At 37.6% G+C, this 23211-nt stretch overlaps 1 protein-coding gene across 6 annotated transcripts in view; it reads right to left on the reverse strand.

Annotated features, from left to right (window-relative positions):
- LOC139979522 (uncharacterized) overlaps positions 1-23211 on the reverse strand; it is a 148388-nt gene that overhangs the window by 11092 nt on the left and 114085 nt on the right. For 4 of the 6 annotated variants that reach the window (XM_071990426.1, XM_071990425.1, XM_071990427.1 and 1 more), the window contains 8 exons: positions 18039-18088; positions 7955-8111; positions 4068-5288; positions 3408-3517; positions 2518-2859; positions 1723-1789; positions 1004-1143; positions 43-120 (listed from right to left, as the gene is read on the reverse strand). In XM_071990426.1, the coding sequence (XP_071846527.1) occupies positions 43-120; positions 1004-1143; positions 1723-1789; positions 2518-2859; positions 3408-3517; positions 4068-5288; positions 7955-8111; positions 18039-18088 (2165 nt within the window). The remainder of the gene's footprint in view (positions 1-42; positions 121-1003; positions 1144-1722; positions 1790-2517; positions 2860-3407; positions 3518-4067; positions 5289-7954; positions 8112-18038; positions 18089-23211) is intronic. The other 2 variants (XM_071990422.1, XM_071990424.1) reach the window with 2 other exon arrangements.

Below are 23211 nucleotides of genomic sequence, written 5' to 3' on the forward strand. Positions count from 1 at the left end.
TCTGAGGAAATTACAAATTGATAATGAAAATGAAAACCTTACCATAACACTGCCAACTTCTTGTCATTGCTTCTTCCCTCTGAGCCAGAATGAATGCCGATTAACCATCTGAAAACATAACTAGAATATCAGTCATGCTGGCAGCTGAATTGACTTGTACAATCCATGTTTCATACACCATGAAGATAATCAAAACAACTCAAAACAATTTAGTCATATTTCATAAAACAAACATAAAATTTATTCATTCATAATGTTTTTTCCAATCACATCCGACAAAATTACACTCGTTATAACTACCATACTTAGAGCATAAAAATGGGAAATTGATCGTAAATTTATCCAGGTTTCGACATGCTTCTATAAACTTTGAATGAAAGAAATGGCAACAAGTATGTTGGCAAATGTCTCTAGCATCGTCATTTCTTCTTATCCAAGCTACAATATGAAAACAAGTCCTTGGCCTGTTCTTTCAATCAAAAGGACGTACGCACTTTACATAACCGATAAAGTACTTTCTACACTATCTATTGCTCTACTTAATACCTGACATTTTTATCCACCTTTGTCAAGTGATTACCACAAATGAAAGATAGATGAAACTCAAGACCGCTTTGCTATCTATTTACAATAATGATCTTCCTAATCTTCAGAGGTTCTCAAAGGTATGCTTGTTCTTGTCTACAATCATAATTCCTCATAAAAACATAAATTAATAACTACAGATAAAAAAAACCTTCTCTCTCTCTTCCCTTTTACTTTAAATGTTGTGTACAAAAAAGGACAAAATTTCAATCAGCATTAGCTTGATCTACCCAACAGAATAAATCAACAGAGATTTCAAGTATAGCCACTGACTCACATAATTCCATAGAGGATAAACACACACAAGTGTAGCATATTCAGTATACACAGCATGTGATTGGCTTCATCGGCTAATAACACAGGGAATTTTTAAGAAAGAATATAAAGATATCTCTCTCGAACAGTTAAGACGACTTACTTGATTATTTTACAAGTGTCAGAATACATCCTTATAGCTTTCTCGTCGGTGTAGCCGGGGTCCCTCTCAAAATTGTTCCCGCACATGATGAACTGCAAGGCGGCTTCAAAGTAGGTTAGGCTCTGTTTATACTTGTCAGTCTGTCAAAAAGAAAGAGATTAATCAATCTAGATTACTAAACACAAACAGTAAATCCCTCAGGTTGTATCATTACAACATATTAAGTCAATCAATGTACCCAACACACTATAACATTTCACATCCGGTTTATGCTTTCTCTGTTGAATCAGCATTTCCCTGTAGAATAATATTCTACACACACTGGAAATCAGTTGAGTGAAATGTACTTGAGTTACAGCTGAATCACTCTCCAAGCAGTTTAAGATGATTATATAACCATGATATGATACTTAAATATTACATATTAACCAACTCTATAAAAAGGATCATTTACAAAAGAAGGGTTTGAATTGACCAAAGGCATTATGCACTCATATTAAAAACAATAACTTTCACATTTTCCTCAGCTTGTTCAAAATGAGGCGAAATAAAAGCTCCTTTCCCTTTCTGATGAACAGAAGGCAATTAAGAACAAGTCCCTAAGGTTATAACATTGGCAACAATGGAGGTCAGAGTTTTTGGCATCCATTTTCTGGACTGTTCTGTTGGATCTGGGGTCACTGCCGTTCAGTATAATTTAACTGATTAACTTGTTTCACCTGTGAGTCAGCAAGGTGTTTCAGCCTCTTGCCTTCAGCCAGATAGCCATCACTTGTAAACTGTTGCCTGAGGAAAGGTTATGAAGGAGAAAAAGAAAAACACTTTCATCAGATCTTGTAATAATAAATCACTAAAGAACTCTTAATGTAGATCACTCTTCTTTGTCTGGAAGGAGTTTAGATTAATGAGGGTGGAACATGAGAAAGGAAATTATAAAAAAAAATAATAGAGAGCAATAAAATAAAATGAGAGGATACGACGATGATGACTCACTGTTCTGCCATCTTTTATCTATTTTCTTGTATTATGGCTAAGACTTATAGCAGGCTTAATAGTTTTAATTCCCAATTGTAAGACTAGTTTTTTTTTCTCTTTGCATTGTTCATGACATCTGAAGTATTTCAAAATTTATAATAAACTTAATATATAAAGTGCTCTGCCACCTTATATTGTAATTCATGTTTCAAGGCTAAGGCTTCATAGTTTGATTTGCAATCGTGTCACTATTGTCTTTTTTTTCTTCTTGCCATTATTCGTAAGATCTTATGTAACAAAGAACATTTTTGTATTTCAGTTTATTTCAAGTTTTGTACTTATTTGCAATATTTCTGCCATTAGAATACATGATGTGTTGGTGTTTGATAATGCTGTATGCGCTTCATAGTATACGTTATTCCCACTCCACCCCCCCCCCCCCGCCATCCTCCTCACTTATAAAAAAGACTGCATTTTACCCCATAAAACAAAAGGTATTGTAACCTATCCGGAACCCTCATTATCGTGAAACCACTCACCTCTCTTCAAAGCTATGCCTTCTACAGTAACTTTGACGATGAAACCCTTCGCTCTCCCACGACCCTCCCCTATGGATGGGACCGTCATCTCCTGTAAAGATACCCTCGGGACTTTCTTCATGATTTGGTTCAGTACAATTCCAATTTTCCACCTGTTGGCGGCCGTTTTCACGAGAATCTAATCGATCTGTCCTGGGACGTTTGGGTGGGGGTGGTTCGTGTTCACCTAGGTCTACACCACGACGATGAGGACCCTCCATACTGGAGAGGTCCTCATGCTGGCTCGCGGAACGCCTTCGGTCCAGCGTTCGAGACGGATCTGATGGCAAGATTGGTGGTCTACTGGAAGGGAGAAAAAATGAATAACAATAACACATCTGAAGAAGGAATCGGTTACCATAATGAGGCATAACGGTTTAAGTATTAACGAATCGACTTCGAAAAAACAACTTCAGAGTGGCAATACTGTAAACCACATGGACTATGAAAAATAAACCAACAAAATTGCCTTCTTTATTTGATAACAGAAAGGCTGTCAGAAAGACATAAAATAATCTTCTTTCTTTGAATGGAGAAGACAGATTGGGGGGGGGTTAGAAATGGGGAAGGGGGCATGATATTTAAGAATCTCTGCATATCACAACCTAACGATGCCTACGAGCACTCCACCATATCTGGGGTTTGTTCTGCCAGGAAAAAAGAGGGGAATGTGGATCAAATGGCTCTTGTCAATATGTGACAGGGATTGAAGGATGGGGGGGGGGGGTGTGTATAACAATTAACCCCTTTGCATACAGGATAAATATCACGATCTACTCTTTTATAATGCCTGTACGTATTCTACAATCTGGTGATTTTTCGTAATAAAGGCCTTAATACTGTACACTTACTCTATATCCGGTGGTTGTTCGGCCACCAGGAGAGGTGGTTCACGAATTCTCCTTGGTGACCTGGAACTGCTATCTGTTCTTGACCTCCTTGGCTCTGACCTACTGTTTTTCTGTTTTTTTGAAAATCAAATGAATATGAAATGAGTTTCCCCTTATTTAAATTAAATTAATTTAATTGTTCCTTAATTACTGTAAACTGATCCAATAATCTGATTTTGGTTGAATATACAAAAAACCCTTCCTTTGAAGGCAAGGTAAATAAACTATTGTTTGCATTAATTATTAGCCTTGTTTGAGGAATAGTCCAAATCTTGATTGGACAGACAATATATAATATAGTTCTAGAGCTCATCATATGATTGGTAAATCTTTATTTTTATTTGGAGATCTTCTCACTTCCCAAGATCATCATGAAACTTAAAATCTGCAGTTCTGGATTGGATCGGATTTAACATAATCTGGGAATACCATACCCCTCCATCAATGAAAATACTATGCCCCTAACTTAAACATCATGTCAGCAAACATCAAATTTAAGCATACTTGAAGAATGAAGCGATCAATCATCAAATTAATTTGGACCTGAAAATGTTGAAGAAGCCAAAATTGTCTTAAAATATATGAAAAAACAACAATACAAGGCAAGGTTCCGTCACTGACCTCTTTACGAGAGTCTGAGCTGCTTTCTCTCCCTCTGACTGTGTGGTAGGGTTTCACAATGGCCGAAGGCTTCTCTGTGTCCAGAGGGTCTTTCCTCTTCGGAGGACCAAACATTAAACTGTCCGATTTCTTCTCCTCCTTGATGGGAAGATGTCTAATAAGGGCCAAGTCAAAACTGACCACCAAATGTGGAATGTCACCTTTTGGCAAGGAGAGTCCTGTCTCCCTAGGAGGGGGGACGATGTCAACTTTTTCCTCCTGTTTGATACTCACGGGAGACAAGACCGTCTGGGTCTCGTCCTCGCTCGAGTCCATGTTCTTCTGCGGGACCCGCCTCCTCTCCGGAGCACTCTTTGCGCGGATCTTTGACAAATGTGGGGGCCCTTTGGGTTCTTTCCTGACCCCATGCACCTGGGGTGACTTACCCCTGCTAGTTCTGTGCTCAGTGGGCTTTTCAGTTTTGTGCTCCACGTGCTCCTGCGTAGGGTGCACTGTATTACTATGAGTCCGAACATCTTCCTCTGAGTCACTAGAGGTGATGAAGGGTTTGGAGGGGAATTTCTCTTCCTTCTTTGCTCTTGAGACTTTCCTCTTGGGTTTGGCTTTGGAGTTACTTGGCTTGGCACTTGAAGACTTACCACTGGCGACACTCGTTCGTTTACTACTACTGGCGACGACGACCTCCTCCCCGTCGTTCTTCTCTGCTTTGCTCTTGGTCTTCTCCCGGACTTTCTTTCCAGCACCGAAAGGCTTAGTACTTCTAGCTGCAGGTGGGACTTTCCCTTGACTGGCCACTTTCACCCCCGGTGATCCACCCCCACACTTGGAGGATGGCTTGACCGGAGTCTTTTTCAGTTCCGAGCTCCGACCTGATTTTTTACTACCTGTCTTGCCCCCCTTCAGTGGGGTACTACTGCTACCCCCCCTCTTACTCTCTTTTGAACTCCCCGCCTGCTCCATCTCGTCCTCTTCGTCATCGGCATCGTGATTTTCAGTTCGATCCTCCTCGTTTTGAGGTGCGGTGTGACTCTCTGGATCCGGACTTGGGGAATTCCTTTTAGCGTTATTGTTCAAGCCATCAAATTTTGGCAGTAGAGTTGCTGAGCTGCTTTTGTTGTTGGACGACGAATCCACATTTTCTGAGAACGGACCAGATCTAGGGGTAAATTTCTGTTCCTTCTGCACTTTCCGAAACTGGCTGATTAAGCTGAATGATTTTCCCTGTGAAAGAAAAACACAGCTGAGTTGAGTGTAAAATATGATCACAAAGTTTCATCATCATGTACAAGACGTCATGTAATATATAGAGAGGAAGTGAACACCTTGAAGGTCGAGAACTCTCAAATGGTTTTTATGACCTTCGTCTGTGTTTCGTTTGTTAAAAAAAATCAAAACATTTCGCAAACTACCGAAATTGAGGTTTCAATGGATCAAACTAGGACAATTTCCTGTGTGCAGTGCGTCACCAAAGGAGCGTTAAGTGACGAGGGCTTAATGTTTCCTTTCAGTATCAAACAATTAGTCACCAGATAAGTTTGCATAGAGAATTTTAATAATCACATGTAAAAAACGAATCAGAAAGTTTTTTTGTTGTTGTCATTCTCATTGTTTTGAATTGAAAGTTGTCTAGGTAAACTATTGACTGCATTGATGCAAATTTATATATAAAAACAGGGTAGAACTTTGTACTTTCCTCACTTTGTTCAAGAATCTTCCGAAAACTCATCTTATGCGCCAAGCCTTCATGAGTATTAACCAATAATTCTTTTGTGAATTTGTTTTTGCTTTCTTTTCTCTCTTTCTCCCCCGTGCCTTGAGCACCCTTCTGGGTGGATATGCGCGCTTTGTAAATCGCCACTATTATTATTAATAGAAGCTTTTACCAAAAATTCAGTCAAAACAAAATGCTTTTAAGTAAATGAGAAAATTTCTCTTCTAACTGCCTCTCCCTTCCCTCCCTCCCCCTCACTTTCTATTCATATTATTTAAAATGAATTTTGCGACTAATCAAGTTAAAGAATAACAACGCTTTTTAGGCTGTTAGCATCCAAATTTAACAAAAGCAGCGCAACGTTTTTTTGCAATTTCACCAAATGCATATTTCCTTCTACCATGCCTCTTATTTTATGAATAATAACAATGACCTTCATAGTGAACATAATAAGCAAATCAAATATGGGGGTCCTCTAATGTATATTACCTGTACTATTAAACAATTGTATTCTGTGGTAGAACAAATACATGAGAATAATTTAATATACTAAAACAATTTTCTTTTTTAAATAGACGTAAGTACTTATTTTGCATTCATTATGGTAAAACAAGCCTATGAGTTACAAATATCTAATCATACCACTGGTTACAATGGATTAAGTCTTAAACAAACCCAATATATAATGATAACCATGACATTATTAAATATACCATAATATAGCTATTTTCTATGGTTGTCACATTTTTTAGAAAGTGTTCCTCTTTCTTTTGCCTGTCTTCCTTACTTTCCAGAGACATATATTCCTCAAGTTTTCTTGTTAAACTTGCTATAGTAGTCTCCTCAAACATTCAATTTACTTTTCCACTGTATGTTCTACTCTTTGTGTTTTGAATACCCATTCTCATATTATTAATGTAAGTGCTGATGTCCTCGCTATCCTGTTTTAACATTATCTCTCTTTGTAAGGTTTTATTGCTATGCTTGATTGACTGATTGATTGATCGAAATAAAATCGAAACATGTACGTGGGCAAAAACGTCAACCAGAACTCTGTCACGTTTTGATACTGTTTAATAAAAGAGTACAGTTCATGTACGTCACAAGACAGCTTTGGTGACACATTAATGCAGAAAAGATCTAAAATGTTGAAATTTTAATGTTGTATATATATATATATATATATATATATATATATATATATATACTGTATATATATATATATATATATATATATATAGATAGATAGATATATATATATATATGTATATATATAAGATAGATAAATAGATATAGATATGAATAACCATTTTTTTACTAGAAATTGGATTGAAATACAGTACTTTTGATTTAATTTGGATAATTCTTCCATACATGTATGGCAATCTGATTTTGAGCAATACTCGGTGCCTTTGGTAAACGACCATTCTAACAAGTTGAAATTGTGAATGTGTTATCGTCGTTTCAAAATAAAACTGTGACTTCATTATATGTCAGCAAAAAGTAAAGGAAATGATGTTACTCAACTGCGGTGTAAGATTTTAACTTGAGCAACCGACTTATCGATCATGCCCAACCTTGGAGCACTCCGATGCCAAGAAACAACATTAACTATCTATTGTGTACATGTTATATTTCATAATGTAAAAATTCAGTGTAGTCATTCATTTTATTTAGACAATCAAAGATATCGACAGAGAAAGAGAAACAATGGATAACGGTGTATCTAGAAGGATTGAATTTTTAAAATTAATTTCAGATTTTTGGGAAGAATAAAGGGGAGGGGTGGGGGAATGGGAAGAATACTAAGAATTTTTGAGGAGGTAAAGATGGCTATATAGAAGTAGAAATACAAGCTGTGATTTGCAATTAAATAACAGCTCTACAATATCTGGCTAATAATATTTGTTGTATGAATTATTGACATTTTGTACATACATTGACTATTTCTAACAGTGTCCCTATCAAAGACACACGTCCACAACCTGGCCCCTCCTTCTGACCCTCCCCTCCCCTCCCTCATAAAATCTTATGTCACACCATCATTTATATTTTCAAGTGCAGCTTATCCTTTTTTGGTTAAATCAATCAATTTGAGTGTACTTTACTACAAGACCTTCTATAGAATGGAAACATCCATGATAGTCAGAGAGAGTAAACTAGAAGCGATTTTCACCATAGGTTTTGGGGATGGATCTCTGGTCTGACCACCCTGAATGGAGCTCTCTTCGCTTTCGCTCTCCTCACTATCTGAGCTGCTCGGAGTTTCTTCATCTTCGGAGCTGGAACTCTCCCCAGATCCGTCCTCTTTTACCATGGCAGATGCGGTCACCCTAAAAAATGAGATGAGAACGAAAATGGATTTGGTTAGATATGACAAATCATCATTTTAAGTAAGAATGAAAGTGGGAAGACTTTTGCTGCAGACTTTCATGATTGGTCTGAAAGGGAAATACTGGTCGAAAAAAAGAGGAGACCTTGAAATTGAACTGCGACGACAGTTATCGATAATTATACAATGAGCTTAACTGGCACTCCCCAGTCCTGTGCTAATTGAAAACGATATAACAATTCATACTGTGTCAAACAGACCGCTCTATCCGAAAATACTTTCTGAAACATTCTAGCCGTCCATATTATTCAAAGTCACTGGGTTTGGTTAAAAAGAGGAATATTCTGGTTGCTGAAGTTAATTGCTTAACAACAATACTGGAGATTTTCTGCATTTCTACCATTTCTACGTGAAAACCACATCCAATTCACATGTCCAGTTTAGTATTGCAAAGATACATGAATTTTTTATCTTCACATTTCGTAATTTGCTGTAATTTGCTTCACTCCTTTCAAGAATCAAGAGGTATGGCCAATCAAGATGGCTAACATTCAATTGCCAACCATTTTGAATTAGGAACAAGATATTGTGATTAGGTCTTCAATTACTATATGGTATGCTTTTCTAGTTGTAAGAATAAAGTGTTACTTTTTCTGCCACCGGAATATCACTTTTAAGTACACAAAATTACTGGTGACCATTATTTGACTTTTCTAGCACATTTAATATTTTAATATTAGAACCATTGTTGGACTTTCTAGCATATTTAATTGTAATATTATTTCTTAAAGGTCAACTAGCCAAGTACTGTAAGTACTGAAAGTACAACTTTGTTTAAAACATCTTCAATGATCTTTCACATCTCTAGCAAAGTTTAACTTCTTTTTGGTCTTTCAGAACAAGAATGTATAAAACTAATAATGTCCACCACTTTGCAGATAAACATGATATCTTCCCATGATAACATACTCAAAGCATAGAACTGACATTTAACATAAATTAAAGCACACTGTAGCTGGGTATGGCTTATCAGCTTTTGACAAGACTGATACTAACAAAGGGTTCTTTTGTTTATCTTGTATCTAGGGCGTTGTTGTTTGGGATGTTAGTTTGTTGACAACCTCCTCCTGAACTGCATATATTCATGAACTAGTAAGCACTTGGCAAACTCCATAAAGGAAGTGCTTCAAGTTGGTATAAAAGCAAAATTCAGGTGACACTACCATAGAGGAAGTGATGGTGGTCATGAGTATGTGCAGATCCAGGGAGACAACAGTCACTTTATCTTTCACCAAAATATTGTATTGGGAACATTTTATAGCTACCGCAAACATGACCCACACCATCATCAATAAACAATCGTTTAATGTTGTTCCTGTATCAACCAAACTGAACCGAAAAGGAGGAAAGAGAGGAAGACTAAAACTATCGAATGACAAAGAAATGTTTTCTGAGCGCAGAGGGGTTTTTATTTTCGAGCGGCAGACACTAAAGGAATTAAGAATATATCCTACTGTGTCGTATACTATCATAGATTAAAATGTTAATAGGCCTTCTGTTATCTATATACGAAAGCTCTGTTAATCACAAAACGGCTGGTACAAGGTGCTTAAAGCTGATGGGAAACATTTTTTTGAGTATGAAATGTGAAATACCGGAGAATAAACAAATAAATTTAACTAAACTTAACTAAAATAAAATAAAATATTTCATTGACTTTATCTTAATCTTGTCATACAATACTCTATCCTTAAATGTAAGATACTACCCACATGTAGAAATATAATCTGCCATTGTACAGGTATGCCACTACAAATGATGCACTGAGAATGAGTTGGACAAAATGTGGTATTTGCCTCAAGTTTTGCAGATGAAATATGCAAAACAATAACAAAGAATACAATAAAAACATTCCATGAAATTGCAGGGACACTTAATTTTTTGATTAGTCAACATTTTTCAATGTTCATATTCTTCAGTACATGAAGCAAAACTTCAGTTAGTCTAGCTTAAAACCATGCCATTGTTATTTTTTGGGGGGTATAGAAAGTTCAACAAAATCGATACAATGAGCTGTTTTTTTCCTTTTATTTATGAGTCCAAACAGGAAGTATTACCACTGCCATCAGTGACTAGTCAGTCATCTTATACTGTAAGTAATACACTGTACAACAATACCATACCATGACACATACTACCTCTCACCTTGCATCTCTATCAAATCAAAATTACTACAAAAATGAAGCAAGGGAGAGAGAGCTTTGGCTAGAAAAACATCAATAAATCTAGACAGACACAGCTGTCCTTTGAGGAAATCATATCAATCTTCTAAGGGATCATACTCCTGATTTTAATGGGGCAAAGGGTGGAAGGACCGATATTTGGAGGATGCAAATAACTAAATCAGATACATTTTGGACAACAAGTCTATAAAGTTTAAAGCATCTATTGATTTACACAGAATCAAACACATCGGAAGTGTTTTACAACTGTTCCTGTTACTGATGATTGCACTCAATCACATGTGGGACATATAATATATTGATACTACCAGACTGCCTGACAACATGGCAGCATCCCTATGGAGCAGAGGGAGATTACAATATAAAAGAAATCTATCATTAGTTAAAAATGGTCAGTTGTAATGACAGCAGCCGAGTATAGCTGTAACAATCATTGGCTTTGTAGTAACAGATACACAAACAACCTAAGAGCAGCCCTTAATCCCACACCAAACCACCGCAAAGCTTTAATACTGGTGTACATAGGAAATACTTGGCCAGAACTAACACTTACTACTGTACATGTAAATGACGGGGTCAGGTGCTGTAATGATGTAACAGTATACGTCATGTTAGTATATATATATTGTACTGGCACTGTATTTATGTTAATAATGCACATGAAAGTATGTGGAAAAAAATTTACAGATGTAATTTCATTCTTTATTGAGAATATTCTTCTTTTGTTACATAATAAAATGCTACAGGTTTACTTGTTTGAAGAGCATTCTGTAAGCAATATTACATTCCTAAATGAAACTAGGATATGGTTTGAGCTGACAATTTCACCGAAAATAGCCAAAGAGATCCTGTAAGTGTAATGAGATACAGCCATGCAAACGGTGAGAGGTCAAAAACACGCTTTCCAAGAAATACTCTATCCAGTATTGCATCGCAAAATGCTACACAGAATGGTCTAGTTGCTATACAAGTGGAAAGATACATAGCAGTTGGCTACACAGGAAAGTCTATAGCACTTCAATGAAAGAAAAATTTAAATCTTGAAAAATGCTACACAAAATTTGAAAAGGATGTTATTCCCTGCTTTCACTAGCAGAAAGCATACAGCAATATTGGAAGAAATGAGACATTTACAAATATGTTAAATCTCATAGGATTATTAGGAAAGTGGATAATTTTAAATAAATTGCTCACTTTCACTTTTTTTATCACTCTTATGAAATGTGAGGTTATTTCATGCTATCTTATGTCCAAGCTATTACAGACAGATCTAATTAAAGGAGGATAGATTGTTGTAAGAAACAGAAAATGTTGTATTTGTTTGGTCCAATATGTTGCTACTGATGTCATTTTACTATAGATATAGACCTTTTTTGATAAAATGTTTCTGATATCACAGGGAATATGGCGTAATTTGTGTTTGGATGGCAAGAAACCATTATTCAAAACATTTTGTTATAGACTCTCTTTCCTAATAAATATACATTTTCTACTGTGATTGACAGTTCCTCTATGCAGGAGTGCTGGTAGAATCGAACAAATAAAACTCCCCATTGCTACCGTGTCTATTGCAGTAGTACTGCTACTAGCGTTGCAACTGTATGCAATACCTCCAACTGTAATTAACAGCTGATATCGCGAGAGTTAAAAGAGAAGAACATAATTCTAATTCGAAAAGAAGTTCACACTGTGGAGCCGCCAACATCAACTGTAACTAGTGAATATTGCAGCACTTTTTGTTGGCCACAGCACATCTGGACGTTACGTGTACAAACTAGTAACTGTAGGCCTGTTTCGTGTTTGGTAGTCAGGCCAGTGGTTGTAGTAACACTGGCACAGCCTTGCCCTTTGCCTTGACGTACTCTTCATGATAAACGGTATGCAATACAGTGGTTGAGGAGTATTGTACGCAACCAACACTTTGTTGTAACAGTGTATTGCTAATATGGCCCTACTGTGTTAAAGGTGGGACGTATAATGTCACTGCCTATGTGTGCTGGTTGTAAACTGTAAGGACTGGACCGTCGAACTCCATACATGCCACACCGAACGAGCCAGAGATGAACATTGACGAACTTTGACCCCCTCAAGAGACCAGCTTTGAAAGAATGGGCGCAGCGTGCACATTGCCGTGAATACTACGAGTGGGTCCATGCAGTGTTAAGAAAAATTCAAATATATGCCTTTTTTCTGCCGATTAAAGAAAATTCTGCTGAAAATTGCTATTGCTGAGGCAATTTTCATTGGAAATCTTTGCATGGTGCATACTTATAGCTGATATGGAGTGATACTGTACAGAACGTGATGCCAAATGTATCCCTCAACTACCTCCTATTCCTCCTTTAAGATGATAATCAAAGCAGTGTCTTGATGCAGTGTAGTTTGTGCAACACTTCATAAAATTCAGGTGATTCCTTTATAAACTGCCTATACAAGCAGCTTTCACTTCCATTTGTTACATACTTGTCTATCACAAAATATGTCCTCCTTTGTATAACAACTTTGAACTTGTTTACTCCAGACAATAGACTTTGCCAACAATGGTGTACACCATTGTTCACATTCTTCACTTGAACTGTGTGCATGGCTGATCATCAATGGTGAATATAAAAGCCAGATGGACACAAATTAAACACAAAACCATGAGATTCCCAGGAAAAGCTGTATTCGCAAGAATACTTGCATTCCCAGGAAGAGCTGTATTCGCAGGAATACTTGTATTCGCAGGAATACTAGTGTTAATAGGACTCCAACCTGCAGGCCATTTTTACTAAATGATACAACACTTTGGTTCATATCACTTTATTACTACAGCTACAGATCTGAGTCAAGTTTTGAACACTAAATAGATTGGGTCTTGTTGGCAACAGTACGTACATTCAGCCACATCGTTGCGTGCATTTTGATACAAATTCTCTGTTGCAAACTGACTCTGGTATTTTAAAAAATAAGTACTACCGTCCAGCTTAGCACTGCCTAGTCAGATTTGTTCTCACCCAGAGAGGTGAAGTTGAGTAATTCGGTAATTTGCATCATCAATTCATGTTGGTTATTAAAATGACATTGTCCACATTAATAAATGCAAACTAACAAATTCAAATATGCAAGGCCGGCACCAGGTGCGGTACATCTGCCTATGAGAGTGTCATGAGCCTAGTCAATTATCAAACTGTGTTTATACTAGCTGCCATGGTTTTAATATTAGCCCATAATTAAGTTATTTATTAATAAATGGAAAATGTGATCTAGTTTTGCAACAAAATCATAATTTCTTTATACCCGGGTATTCATACTTACAGCTGTACAGTAATTTTCTTCAATAAGAATTTTATATTTAGTTGTTAAAATTAAGAAAAAAATGAACTTACTGTGAAGCTACAATCAATTCATCTCATGCTTTTCAATAAGTAAGTTATACAGTGCTGTTAATTGCAGTACCTACTGACCGAAAGGAAAATTTAGGTTCCAAAACATCTTTATGGTAATATTTCTTGTTTCATCTGTGCATAATTACACCTTTCCCAAGACAATTTAAGATTCTACAGAGTTACAGTTTATTTGGGATACTTACTGTAACAATGCTAGTATCCTTCAATGCTTACTGTACAATACTAGCCTAACATACTGTGCTATCCTAATGATACTATCCTTACAATACTATCCTAAGGATTTCTACTTTATGCAAATTTGCACTGTCACAATTGTAGCAACTTTGACTTAATTGTCAAACATTTTCATCACTAGGGTAATTTTCTTCCTCCCCCCTCTCCCCTTCCCCCTACTTGTCTCTAATGAATAAAACGATGCCACCTTTTCCATTTAAAATGTATTTGGCACTGTATGATGGTCCAAACTAAAAACATACAGTGGAAATGTGTCTACAGATATTTCCCTTCCCCACTGTGAGGACTAGGAATGCCATGTTTACTAGCACTTATATATATATCAAATCTTAGGGCAATGAAGGGTCAAAAACCTGACCTCCGAACAATCAATTTACCTCCAGGGGCTCACAGTGCTCACATGAGGTCCAAGTGTAAGGGATGAAGAGGTACACCAATTTCACACTCTCACAATTACTCCAAAATGTGGCTACTACATCCAGTAGTCCACATAAATGATACCATGGTAAGTAATAACACAGTATATGGGTATGCAGCTACACACTACTCAGAGAAATGTATCAGTCTACATACTTCCTATGAGTTCTAAAGCAACTCTCCACACTCTGGTGCCCACTTCTGAATTTAAAAAAAAAACAAGAGACATCAGAGTATTATCCTAAACAAACACCTCTACACTATACAGTATTACAATTAATACAAAAAAATACTGTTAAATAAAAATGAATACTTTCAAAACTTTGCACTTTATCACTAATTTTATGAAACGAAACTTGATCGATCAAACCTGAATAGGACTGCATAGCCGACAGAACATTTCAGTAAGAAATAGATTCAAGAATTTATTTCCTCAGAAAGCTTACACAATAGTACCAAACTTCAAACCACTGTACTGTACCCACTTATGCAAGATATATGCAGGTTAACATGTTTCGGAAAATGTCTTGATTGTTGCTTCATTCTTCTACAAGTGTACATAATTAGACAGCATACTGTACCTAACAAAAGATTCCCACAGTAGAACTTGTGGGTAAGTAAATGCCATGAAAAGGCCTATTCTGTAGTAATGTCCTGAGGTAATTGCTAAGTACTCCTTTGTTGTCTTGTGTAATTACTGTGTCATTAATCTTATTCCACTCTGTTGCAGAAAGGCAGGTATCCATGGAAACTTAAATTGACGGGGACATACTGAAACCATTTTGGCTGTATACAGTTGTGGCATTGTCAACTGTCGATCTGAACTAAATTCACTACATTTATATTTTCAAAACTGAACATATATCTATTTATATATTGTAATGAAGTGCTTCACTGAGATTCTGATGTAATGGATGATGGTTAATTAACCGTATACACAGTAGGCAAAAATGCCATAAATGTTCCATTTCTTAATAAGTTAGTGAAATTAGTGTAAGAAATGTGTCTTCCATATATATATATATTGCTTCCTCACATGATAGTAATGCTTTGCACTCAATTTTAAGTACCTTTCACTAGATGGCGACAGGTGTATCGTTGCTTTGAGTCTATCTGATCATTAGCAGGATAGCCAAACTTTACGTGTGTGTTAACATATTGACTTACCTTGGCAAGTTTGTTTACAGTGTCTGAACTTTCTGTTTGTTCAGGCTAACACATATGAGATTTTGTATGGGCAAACATATGGGATATACAGTACTAGTAAAGATTAACATATATGGGGGAAATTTGTAGAGCTAATTTGGGCTAAGGTTTTGGATTATACAGCTAATAAATTGGAGTAGTAAAGCTCACACATGTACTAGTACATTTGTAAGGTTCAGAGGTTATATAGAGGTATCACAGTTTAGCTCATTAGCATGTCAGTAGTCAGTTTTGAGCTAGAAATCCCTTTAATAATTGTTGAGAGTTACATGACATTGTTTATACACAGTGAAATATTTTTTGAGAAATTGGCCAATTTTTCCACCATTTGAGATCTTTTTGAGATCTTTTTGAGCCAGTATGTGCCCAATTGAGATAACCTGTTAACCCTTGAGGCTCAGACAGGGAAAACTAACAGGCAGGTTTAAGTGCATACATGTTTAAAGCATGAGTATGAACTTTGAAGCAGTTTTCATTACCTGGATGCCAGATATGTTTCGTTGAAGACCTACAGAGCCCCTTCACAGAACTAAACTGAACTGAATTTGAGAAAACTATGTTCACCTAAAGAAAATCATAGCATTGGAGAATTCACAGCTAATTGTAGCTTTACATATGGACTTCTCATGTTTAAAAGGTTTTCAGACTTTGATGCCTGTTAACCTCATGTGACCTTTGACCTCTACCAATTTCAATAGGATTTTTGCACCCACAAAGCTGGATCTACATACTAAGTATGAAGTTCAAGAAAAGATATATACTTCTTGTGAAGTGTTTAAAAGATTTTCAGACTTAATGTTGACTGCATATGACATTTTTCCATCAATTTTCAATAGGGTTCTTGTACTCAACAAGCTGAATCTACATACCATGTATGAAGTGCAACAAATATGCATTTTTTGAGTTATGGTGTTCACAAAGTTGTCAGAATTTGACCTCTGTTGACCCCAAATGACCACTGAACTTCACAGCAAAGAGTAGGGTTTTTGTACTCAATAAGACAACAGATCCACATACCACGTATGAAGTTAATCTACCATTAACTTTCTGAGTTACTGTGTCACATACAAACACACACACACAGGCCATCACCATCCCATAGATTTCTTTTGCCTCCGGAAAGGAATCAATAAAATTGTGAAGTTTCAAGCACTATTTTTTGTTAACCCTTCACATATTGGTGAAGAAGAAAACAAAGTGACACAATTGTCACATTAATTTGAGTAGTTTGGAAAAATTGTCAGCCAAAGTAAAAAAGCTGCTTTAAATTCAGATATTGATCAAATATATTTAAAAAATGCTTTAATAGCAGGAAGTTCTGTAATCAACACAGGTGAGACTGGGTTGCTTATGCACTGTTTGATGCCGATGCACTACAGTACTGCCAAATTTAGCTTTGCAAGGTTGTTATTTAAAACAAGGTGTTTGCTATAGATGTTTGGCTACTACAAGACAGCTAACCATTTAAAAGGACAAGTATTAACACTTAAACACTCAACTGTAATAAAAAAGCTAATTGGCATTAACCATGCTACAAGTATATTTCTAAATTGAAAACCAGATGCATATGGCTGGCAATTGTGCACATAGAGTCTAGGTAGGCATGGAGGGAGGGGGGGGGGGGGGAGGAAGTAAATCTTCAATGAAGGTAAAAAGAAGTAACATAAGAAGGTGCAGAAAAACTTAGGTAATTCAAACAGTATTAATAAACAACTTGTTTCTGTGATGCTCATAACACACAGCTACGGAAAGTAACAAGGAAATAGAAGGGAAAGTCATGAGCCAAGTAAGATACAAAGATAGCACATGCAAAATAACCGAGCTGATGAGCAACGTTTTATGAATATAAATGTACCACACATGCTTTCAACATGTTTATGCAAGAGGTGAATAATGCAAGCTGTAAACGTTGCCCATATATCATCTTCGGACATATTTTTGAAAATGCGTTAGCTAGGGGGCACATTTGGTCTCGTCAGCAGGGGCACATTTGGTCTCGTGAGCAGAGGGCACATTTGGTCTCGTTAGCAGGGGGCACATTTGGTCTCGAGCAAACCTGAGGTAGCCATTCGAGGCGATCATTTATGCAGTAGGAAATCCTCCTTCTGAGAATAGTACCGAACAGCTAGCAGTATAAATGAGGTTTTGGGGTAGTGAACTGTAATATCTTATAGAAATGATGCCTCAAAATATCATTTGTAGGCATCATCTGATCAAGCATCTAACTTTATAGATTTTACAGGACGTTGTTAGGAGGTACACTGGCAGAGAGAAGAAGTTAAACCTGAAGAGGTTTCTAGCGTGGAGGAAGAACCGGTGATATTTAAGAAGGTTAAAGGTCAGTACTTGACATGAAGAAAGAAGGAGGCTGAAAGGAGGCTGAAAGAAGGCTGAAAGAAGGGGGCTGAAAGGAGGAGGCTGCAAGAAACCGGGACTTACTGTGTCGTCTCTTCTTCACTGCCTTTTGTCTGGTTATTGTGTGAGTTGTCCTGCAGAGAAAGAAAGTGAAAGACAAAAATGATAATTACAAAAAAAAAGAAATATTTAAAAAATTGTGGTATTTTGCTGGAAAAATTCTCACACTGATGAAAAACATGACAAAATATATTCAAATGACAAACATAGAGGGAACTATAAAATAATTTACATAATGCTTTCAAATGTCCATTTTCAGATCAAGCAAACATTTGATACTGCAGTAGGTTATGACAACACTAGTCTGTTGGGGTTAAGAATTACACAACTAGATGCTTTTACCAATTTAAGAGCATATCTGCCAACTCTCACGGTTTTACTGTGAGACTGACATACAGTGTCATCTCAAAGAGGCAAAATCTTGAACTGGTCGGTAAACCCCTTGTATGTTTGTAACATGGAGTCGTGGAATTCTGTTTGTATACATATATACTGTATATATAATAAGTGCCATATAGCTACCATGGAATTAATGGTGAACAAAATTAACTTGATGGAATGTTGAAAATTGTTTTGGGTTTTATCCGAATTTAGTATGTTTTGTGAAATATCCATGTTTTAGGTATCAATCTCCAAGGTACAGTATACACCTTTGGGAAGAGAGGGAGGGAAGAGAGAGACGGAAAGGGGGAGAGGGAAGGGGGGGAGAAGCCTGGCAGGCTTGTAAGAGTAACACTAAATGCTAGGAGCTCTGACTTGCAAGCTACATGTTTAACCACATTCATGTGCAAACTCACATCATCAAAAAAATGCAAAACATACAGTAGGCACCAGAAACATTTAGTGCACAACCTGTACCATGTAATTACCGTAATGCTTTAATCTCTATATATGTAGATGATATTACAGGTAGGGAGATGTTACTTGTCTATGTACTGTACACTGTACAGTAAGTACAAACTAGTACATCACTAGTATGAAAGTGCTAGGAATTATGACAATAGCTATCAAAGCTGAGAGGAAAATCGTTTTGTGGATTCCTTGCCCTCTACAAAATCATACGGCAGTAAATAACTAACATGACAGGCAAATTCAACAAATGCCATCGACTCTAAATAATCTACCCATATCATTATCTTCAGCCAATGTTGCTGCAATATAAAGAAAAACTATTTCATTTCCTTTTTATCTTTTGATTTTAGACTTATATTAAAGATAGAGAGACTTCCAATTTCCAACAATCCATTGTTGTCGGATAGTGTCACTTGAAGTACGGTCAATCTAATTACATATCAGTATCCTCAGCAATTGAGAGGAGACATGAAAAGAAAGACAGTTCTCGCTGTGGCTCTTGGCAGAGTTTTCCTATTCAGTAATATAATGTACTACAGTATGACATATACCACTTAATCTGTGTATTAATGACCCTATCAACCAGGAAATTGACATGTCCTGCTGCTGCTGTTGATGATGGCACACTTTATATGCATGCATGCATGTGTGTGTGTGTGTGCATGAGTGTACATATATATATATAGACTACATATAACTACTTCAACCACACTCAGCTTATAGGTCATGCCAACCTTATCAATGCACGGTATTGTTGTACTTTTCGTAGTGCTCATTATTATCCTTGATTGTCCTAGATAATTTCATACTCTCTACATGACATCATTGTGGTAAGTGTACTACGCTGCTAGTACTGTACAAACTACAATGCAATACATTACAAGTAGAGGTTCTTACATCAATTTACACAAACACACACACACACAGTTATATCATTATCTATTCAGATGAGAGAGAGGGAGAAGCTTGCACAGTGAGACCCATTTCCCTAGGTACACAAAAACTATTCAAAGGTCACCGAGGGCACCAGTTCAATTATAAGATATATATATATATATATATATATATATATATATATATATATATATATACATATATATATGCTACAGTTTATCTGGTACAACCCAAAACAGCTGTCATAAAGATATCCATGGAGTTCACTGTACTAACTTATAGCTATTAAAACTTCCCAAGGGAACATCCATAGACTCAACACTGAAATACTATTTACATGAAATGGAAGAAAATCTACCATCATTTCAAAGATCAAAGAGAGATAAACCTGTTAGCGAACTGCTTATTATCGACTGCAAAAAGCCTGTGTGGGTAAATATGTTGAAGTTAGAGGGCCTGACATTGCTATACTACAATACTAGCAGGACTTTCTTCAGAGGTTAACTTGAAACCAAAACAAGCTAAGAACACATTGAGAGACACTGATCGACAGACAATTTAGATTAAACAATTATAACTTCGAGAACATCTTCACCCAAAATGACTGCATGAATAACAGTATTGTTTACAACATCAAGCACTTGCCTAACACTATGTTAATACATCTAATTATAGTATCATCTAACAATGACATGAAAAGCAACTTCCTCAATAAAAAGCTTAATCATTATGTAATACATCATTTGTTATGAAAGTTGTGCTGTTCCTGCTATCAATTCTGATACATGTATGCAAGAAATTTAGCTAGATGATGAAAATATCTTTCCCAGTTGCAATAGCTCACAGTATTTCATATGTTCAATCTACCTGTTTCAGAGTTGGCAACTCACAGAGACATCAAATCTGGCAGAGGCATGTTAATCTATCAAGATCGGTATTAATGTTCTGATCTCTTAACACAGAACAAAGCATCTCCAACCATGAATGACAGTCTGTACAATGCATGCCTGGTAGTATTGCATACTTCCAGCATTATAACCACAGCAGGCTATATAAAATGTGCGTAACATTAGGTCAGCCTATAAGACTTTACAGTGTGAGTGAGTATATAGGGAGAGTCTCTGGCAAACTCCCTGGTGAGAGTAATGAGCTGATATTTTAATGTGAACCTTTGATTCAAGTTCACATTCTGCAGTTTTGTCATGTCCTAGTTTCTTTAGGGTTAAATATGTTCGTAGCTGATTAGCTATATATATGTCCACATAGGAAACCTCTTGATTATTTGTCTGTGTTATAAATTTAATGATTTCCTGTTCAGTTCCCTGCTAAGTTATAAACTTTCTGGGTAAGTCATCTCGGTGTGGACCTTTTTTATTTCAATTCAAACTGACTAGTTACATCTGGATAGTACAAGTCATTACTCATAATAAGCTGTCTGAATACAAACATTTAGTAAATTTTCCCTTTCTTTAAATTAGTAAATTTTCCCTTTCCTTAAAACAACCCTGAAGGTCGGTCATCTCTATAACCGAAAAGTCAGGCCTCTTTTTTCTTCTCTTGTTTTATTTATTCCTCTTCTTCTTGGCAATATCCTCTCAAACTGTGTCAATTCACAGAATATCATAATATTAGCACACACTTTGCTGTATACTAAATACCAATACTAATAAAGTACAGTATGGAAGTCTACATCGTGCACACAATGTAATTGTCTCTGTATGCAATACAACCGTATCAGTGACATATAGCCCGTTTCAAAGTATAACATAATATATGACGCTATATTGGTTCAGCATGGTGGCACACCTGAACTGGACGCCTAAACCCCGGCCTCCTTTGCAGGTATACCTATACACGATGACCTAATTGGGACAAGACCTTCTAAAAATTTCTGAACGACTATTCAATATTGTACTTAGAAGTAAGTTATTGGTGAAGTTATCAGTGTAATAGCTACAGTAATTCCAAAACTTACTGGTTTGGATATTTACGAGTGACGAGCTTACCTGTCTCCTCACAACCTTAGCACTTCATTCTACTGTGCCTATAAAGTCTTGGTAAAATAATAACACTGTGCGCCCTCTATGACCGGGCCCCCCCCGGTCACTCCTCCTTTCTCATGAGACCATTCCTAAAAAGTGGCCTCACGGTTACGAAGATAGGGGGTGGCTAGGACCCTCTAGCCAGCCCCAACAACTCCTGTCGAGAAAACTCCCTTAGGTGAGCCCCTAACAAAAAGTCACTGACGCCTTCCTAGCAGGGGGGAGTGTAACCCTCTCCGGCGCAGCGGAGCAGGGGGGAACACTCTCCTGGACCCTGCAGGCGTAACTACCCCTTATCCTAACAAGGAGCCTAATTTGTAAGACCCGACACCTGTTAACCGCAAAAACAACTTAGGTGAGAGCGTATACGGAGTAGAACATGTAATATAAACGCATACGAAAAACATAAAGTTACACTCACCGATAGACCTGGCCGGAGACTCTCTAGTCGTAGTTGGCTCTGTCTATCTGGTGTGGTGCCTGGAGTCGTGAGTCAAGTCGAACGACCGCTCCCCCGTCCGGCTGTGTCCCACCTTCCTCGGGGGAGGGAGGCGGGAATGGAGACAGGTAAGCTCGTCACTCGTAAATATCCAAACCAGTAAGTTTTGGAATATTTACTTCGCTCCTCGCTTACCTGTCTCCTCACAACCTTAGCACCGAGTGGCACTGCCCGATGGTGGGAGGCCCGAGGGGTGGGACCTATTACCCGCCGGACCTCGCATCACCGCGCTACCAAATGCCGCCTCGGCGTGTAGTGTGTCAGTTAGATAGCAGGCGACGAACGTAGTTGGTGTTTTCCACGCTGCCGCCTTGAGGATGTCCTCTATCGGGATACCGGCAAAGAGGGCTGTGGAGGCTGAGATCCCTCTGATGTCGTGGGCTCTTGGCCGGGCAGCCCCCGTTGTGAACGGGCGTATTGTCTCCACTAGCCATCTGGACAGGGTATCCTTGGAGGCCGATGTGTAGGGTGGTCGTGGCAGGATAAAGAGGGAAGTTGTTTGTCTTAACTTCTCTGTCCTGCTTAAATACCACTTCAAAGCCCTGACTGGGCACCATCGTTTGTCCTCGGCCACTGATGACAGGGTTTTAATCTCCGGGATGAAGATGTCTCCCGGCAAGAAGGTCAGGGCCTGGTTCTTGGCAATGAAGGCCGGGTCTGGAACCATCCTCACCCCATGGCCCTCGAATCTGATGTGGTTCGGTTTGGTCGTTAGGGCATGTAGGCAGCTCCTCCTTCTTGCTGACGCTACCGCAATAAGAAAGAGTGTCTTCTTTGTGAGGGCAGCTAGGGAAGCGTTTGCCATTGGCTCGTATGGAGGCCCTGCCAGGGCATGCAGTACTGCTGAGAGCCCCCAGGAGGGGGCTAACCGTCTGACTCGTGGACGGCGATTAGCCATGCCTTTGATGAG

This window comes from Apostichopus japonicus, chromosome 14, assembly GCF_037975245.1.
Source record: "Apostichopus japonicus isolate 1M-3 chromosome 14, ASM3797524v1, whole genome shotgun sequence".
NCBI lineage: Eukaryota > Metazoa > Echinodermata > Holothuroidea > Aspidochirotida > Stichopodidae > Apostichopus > Apostichopus japonicus.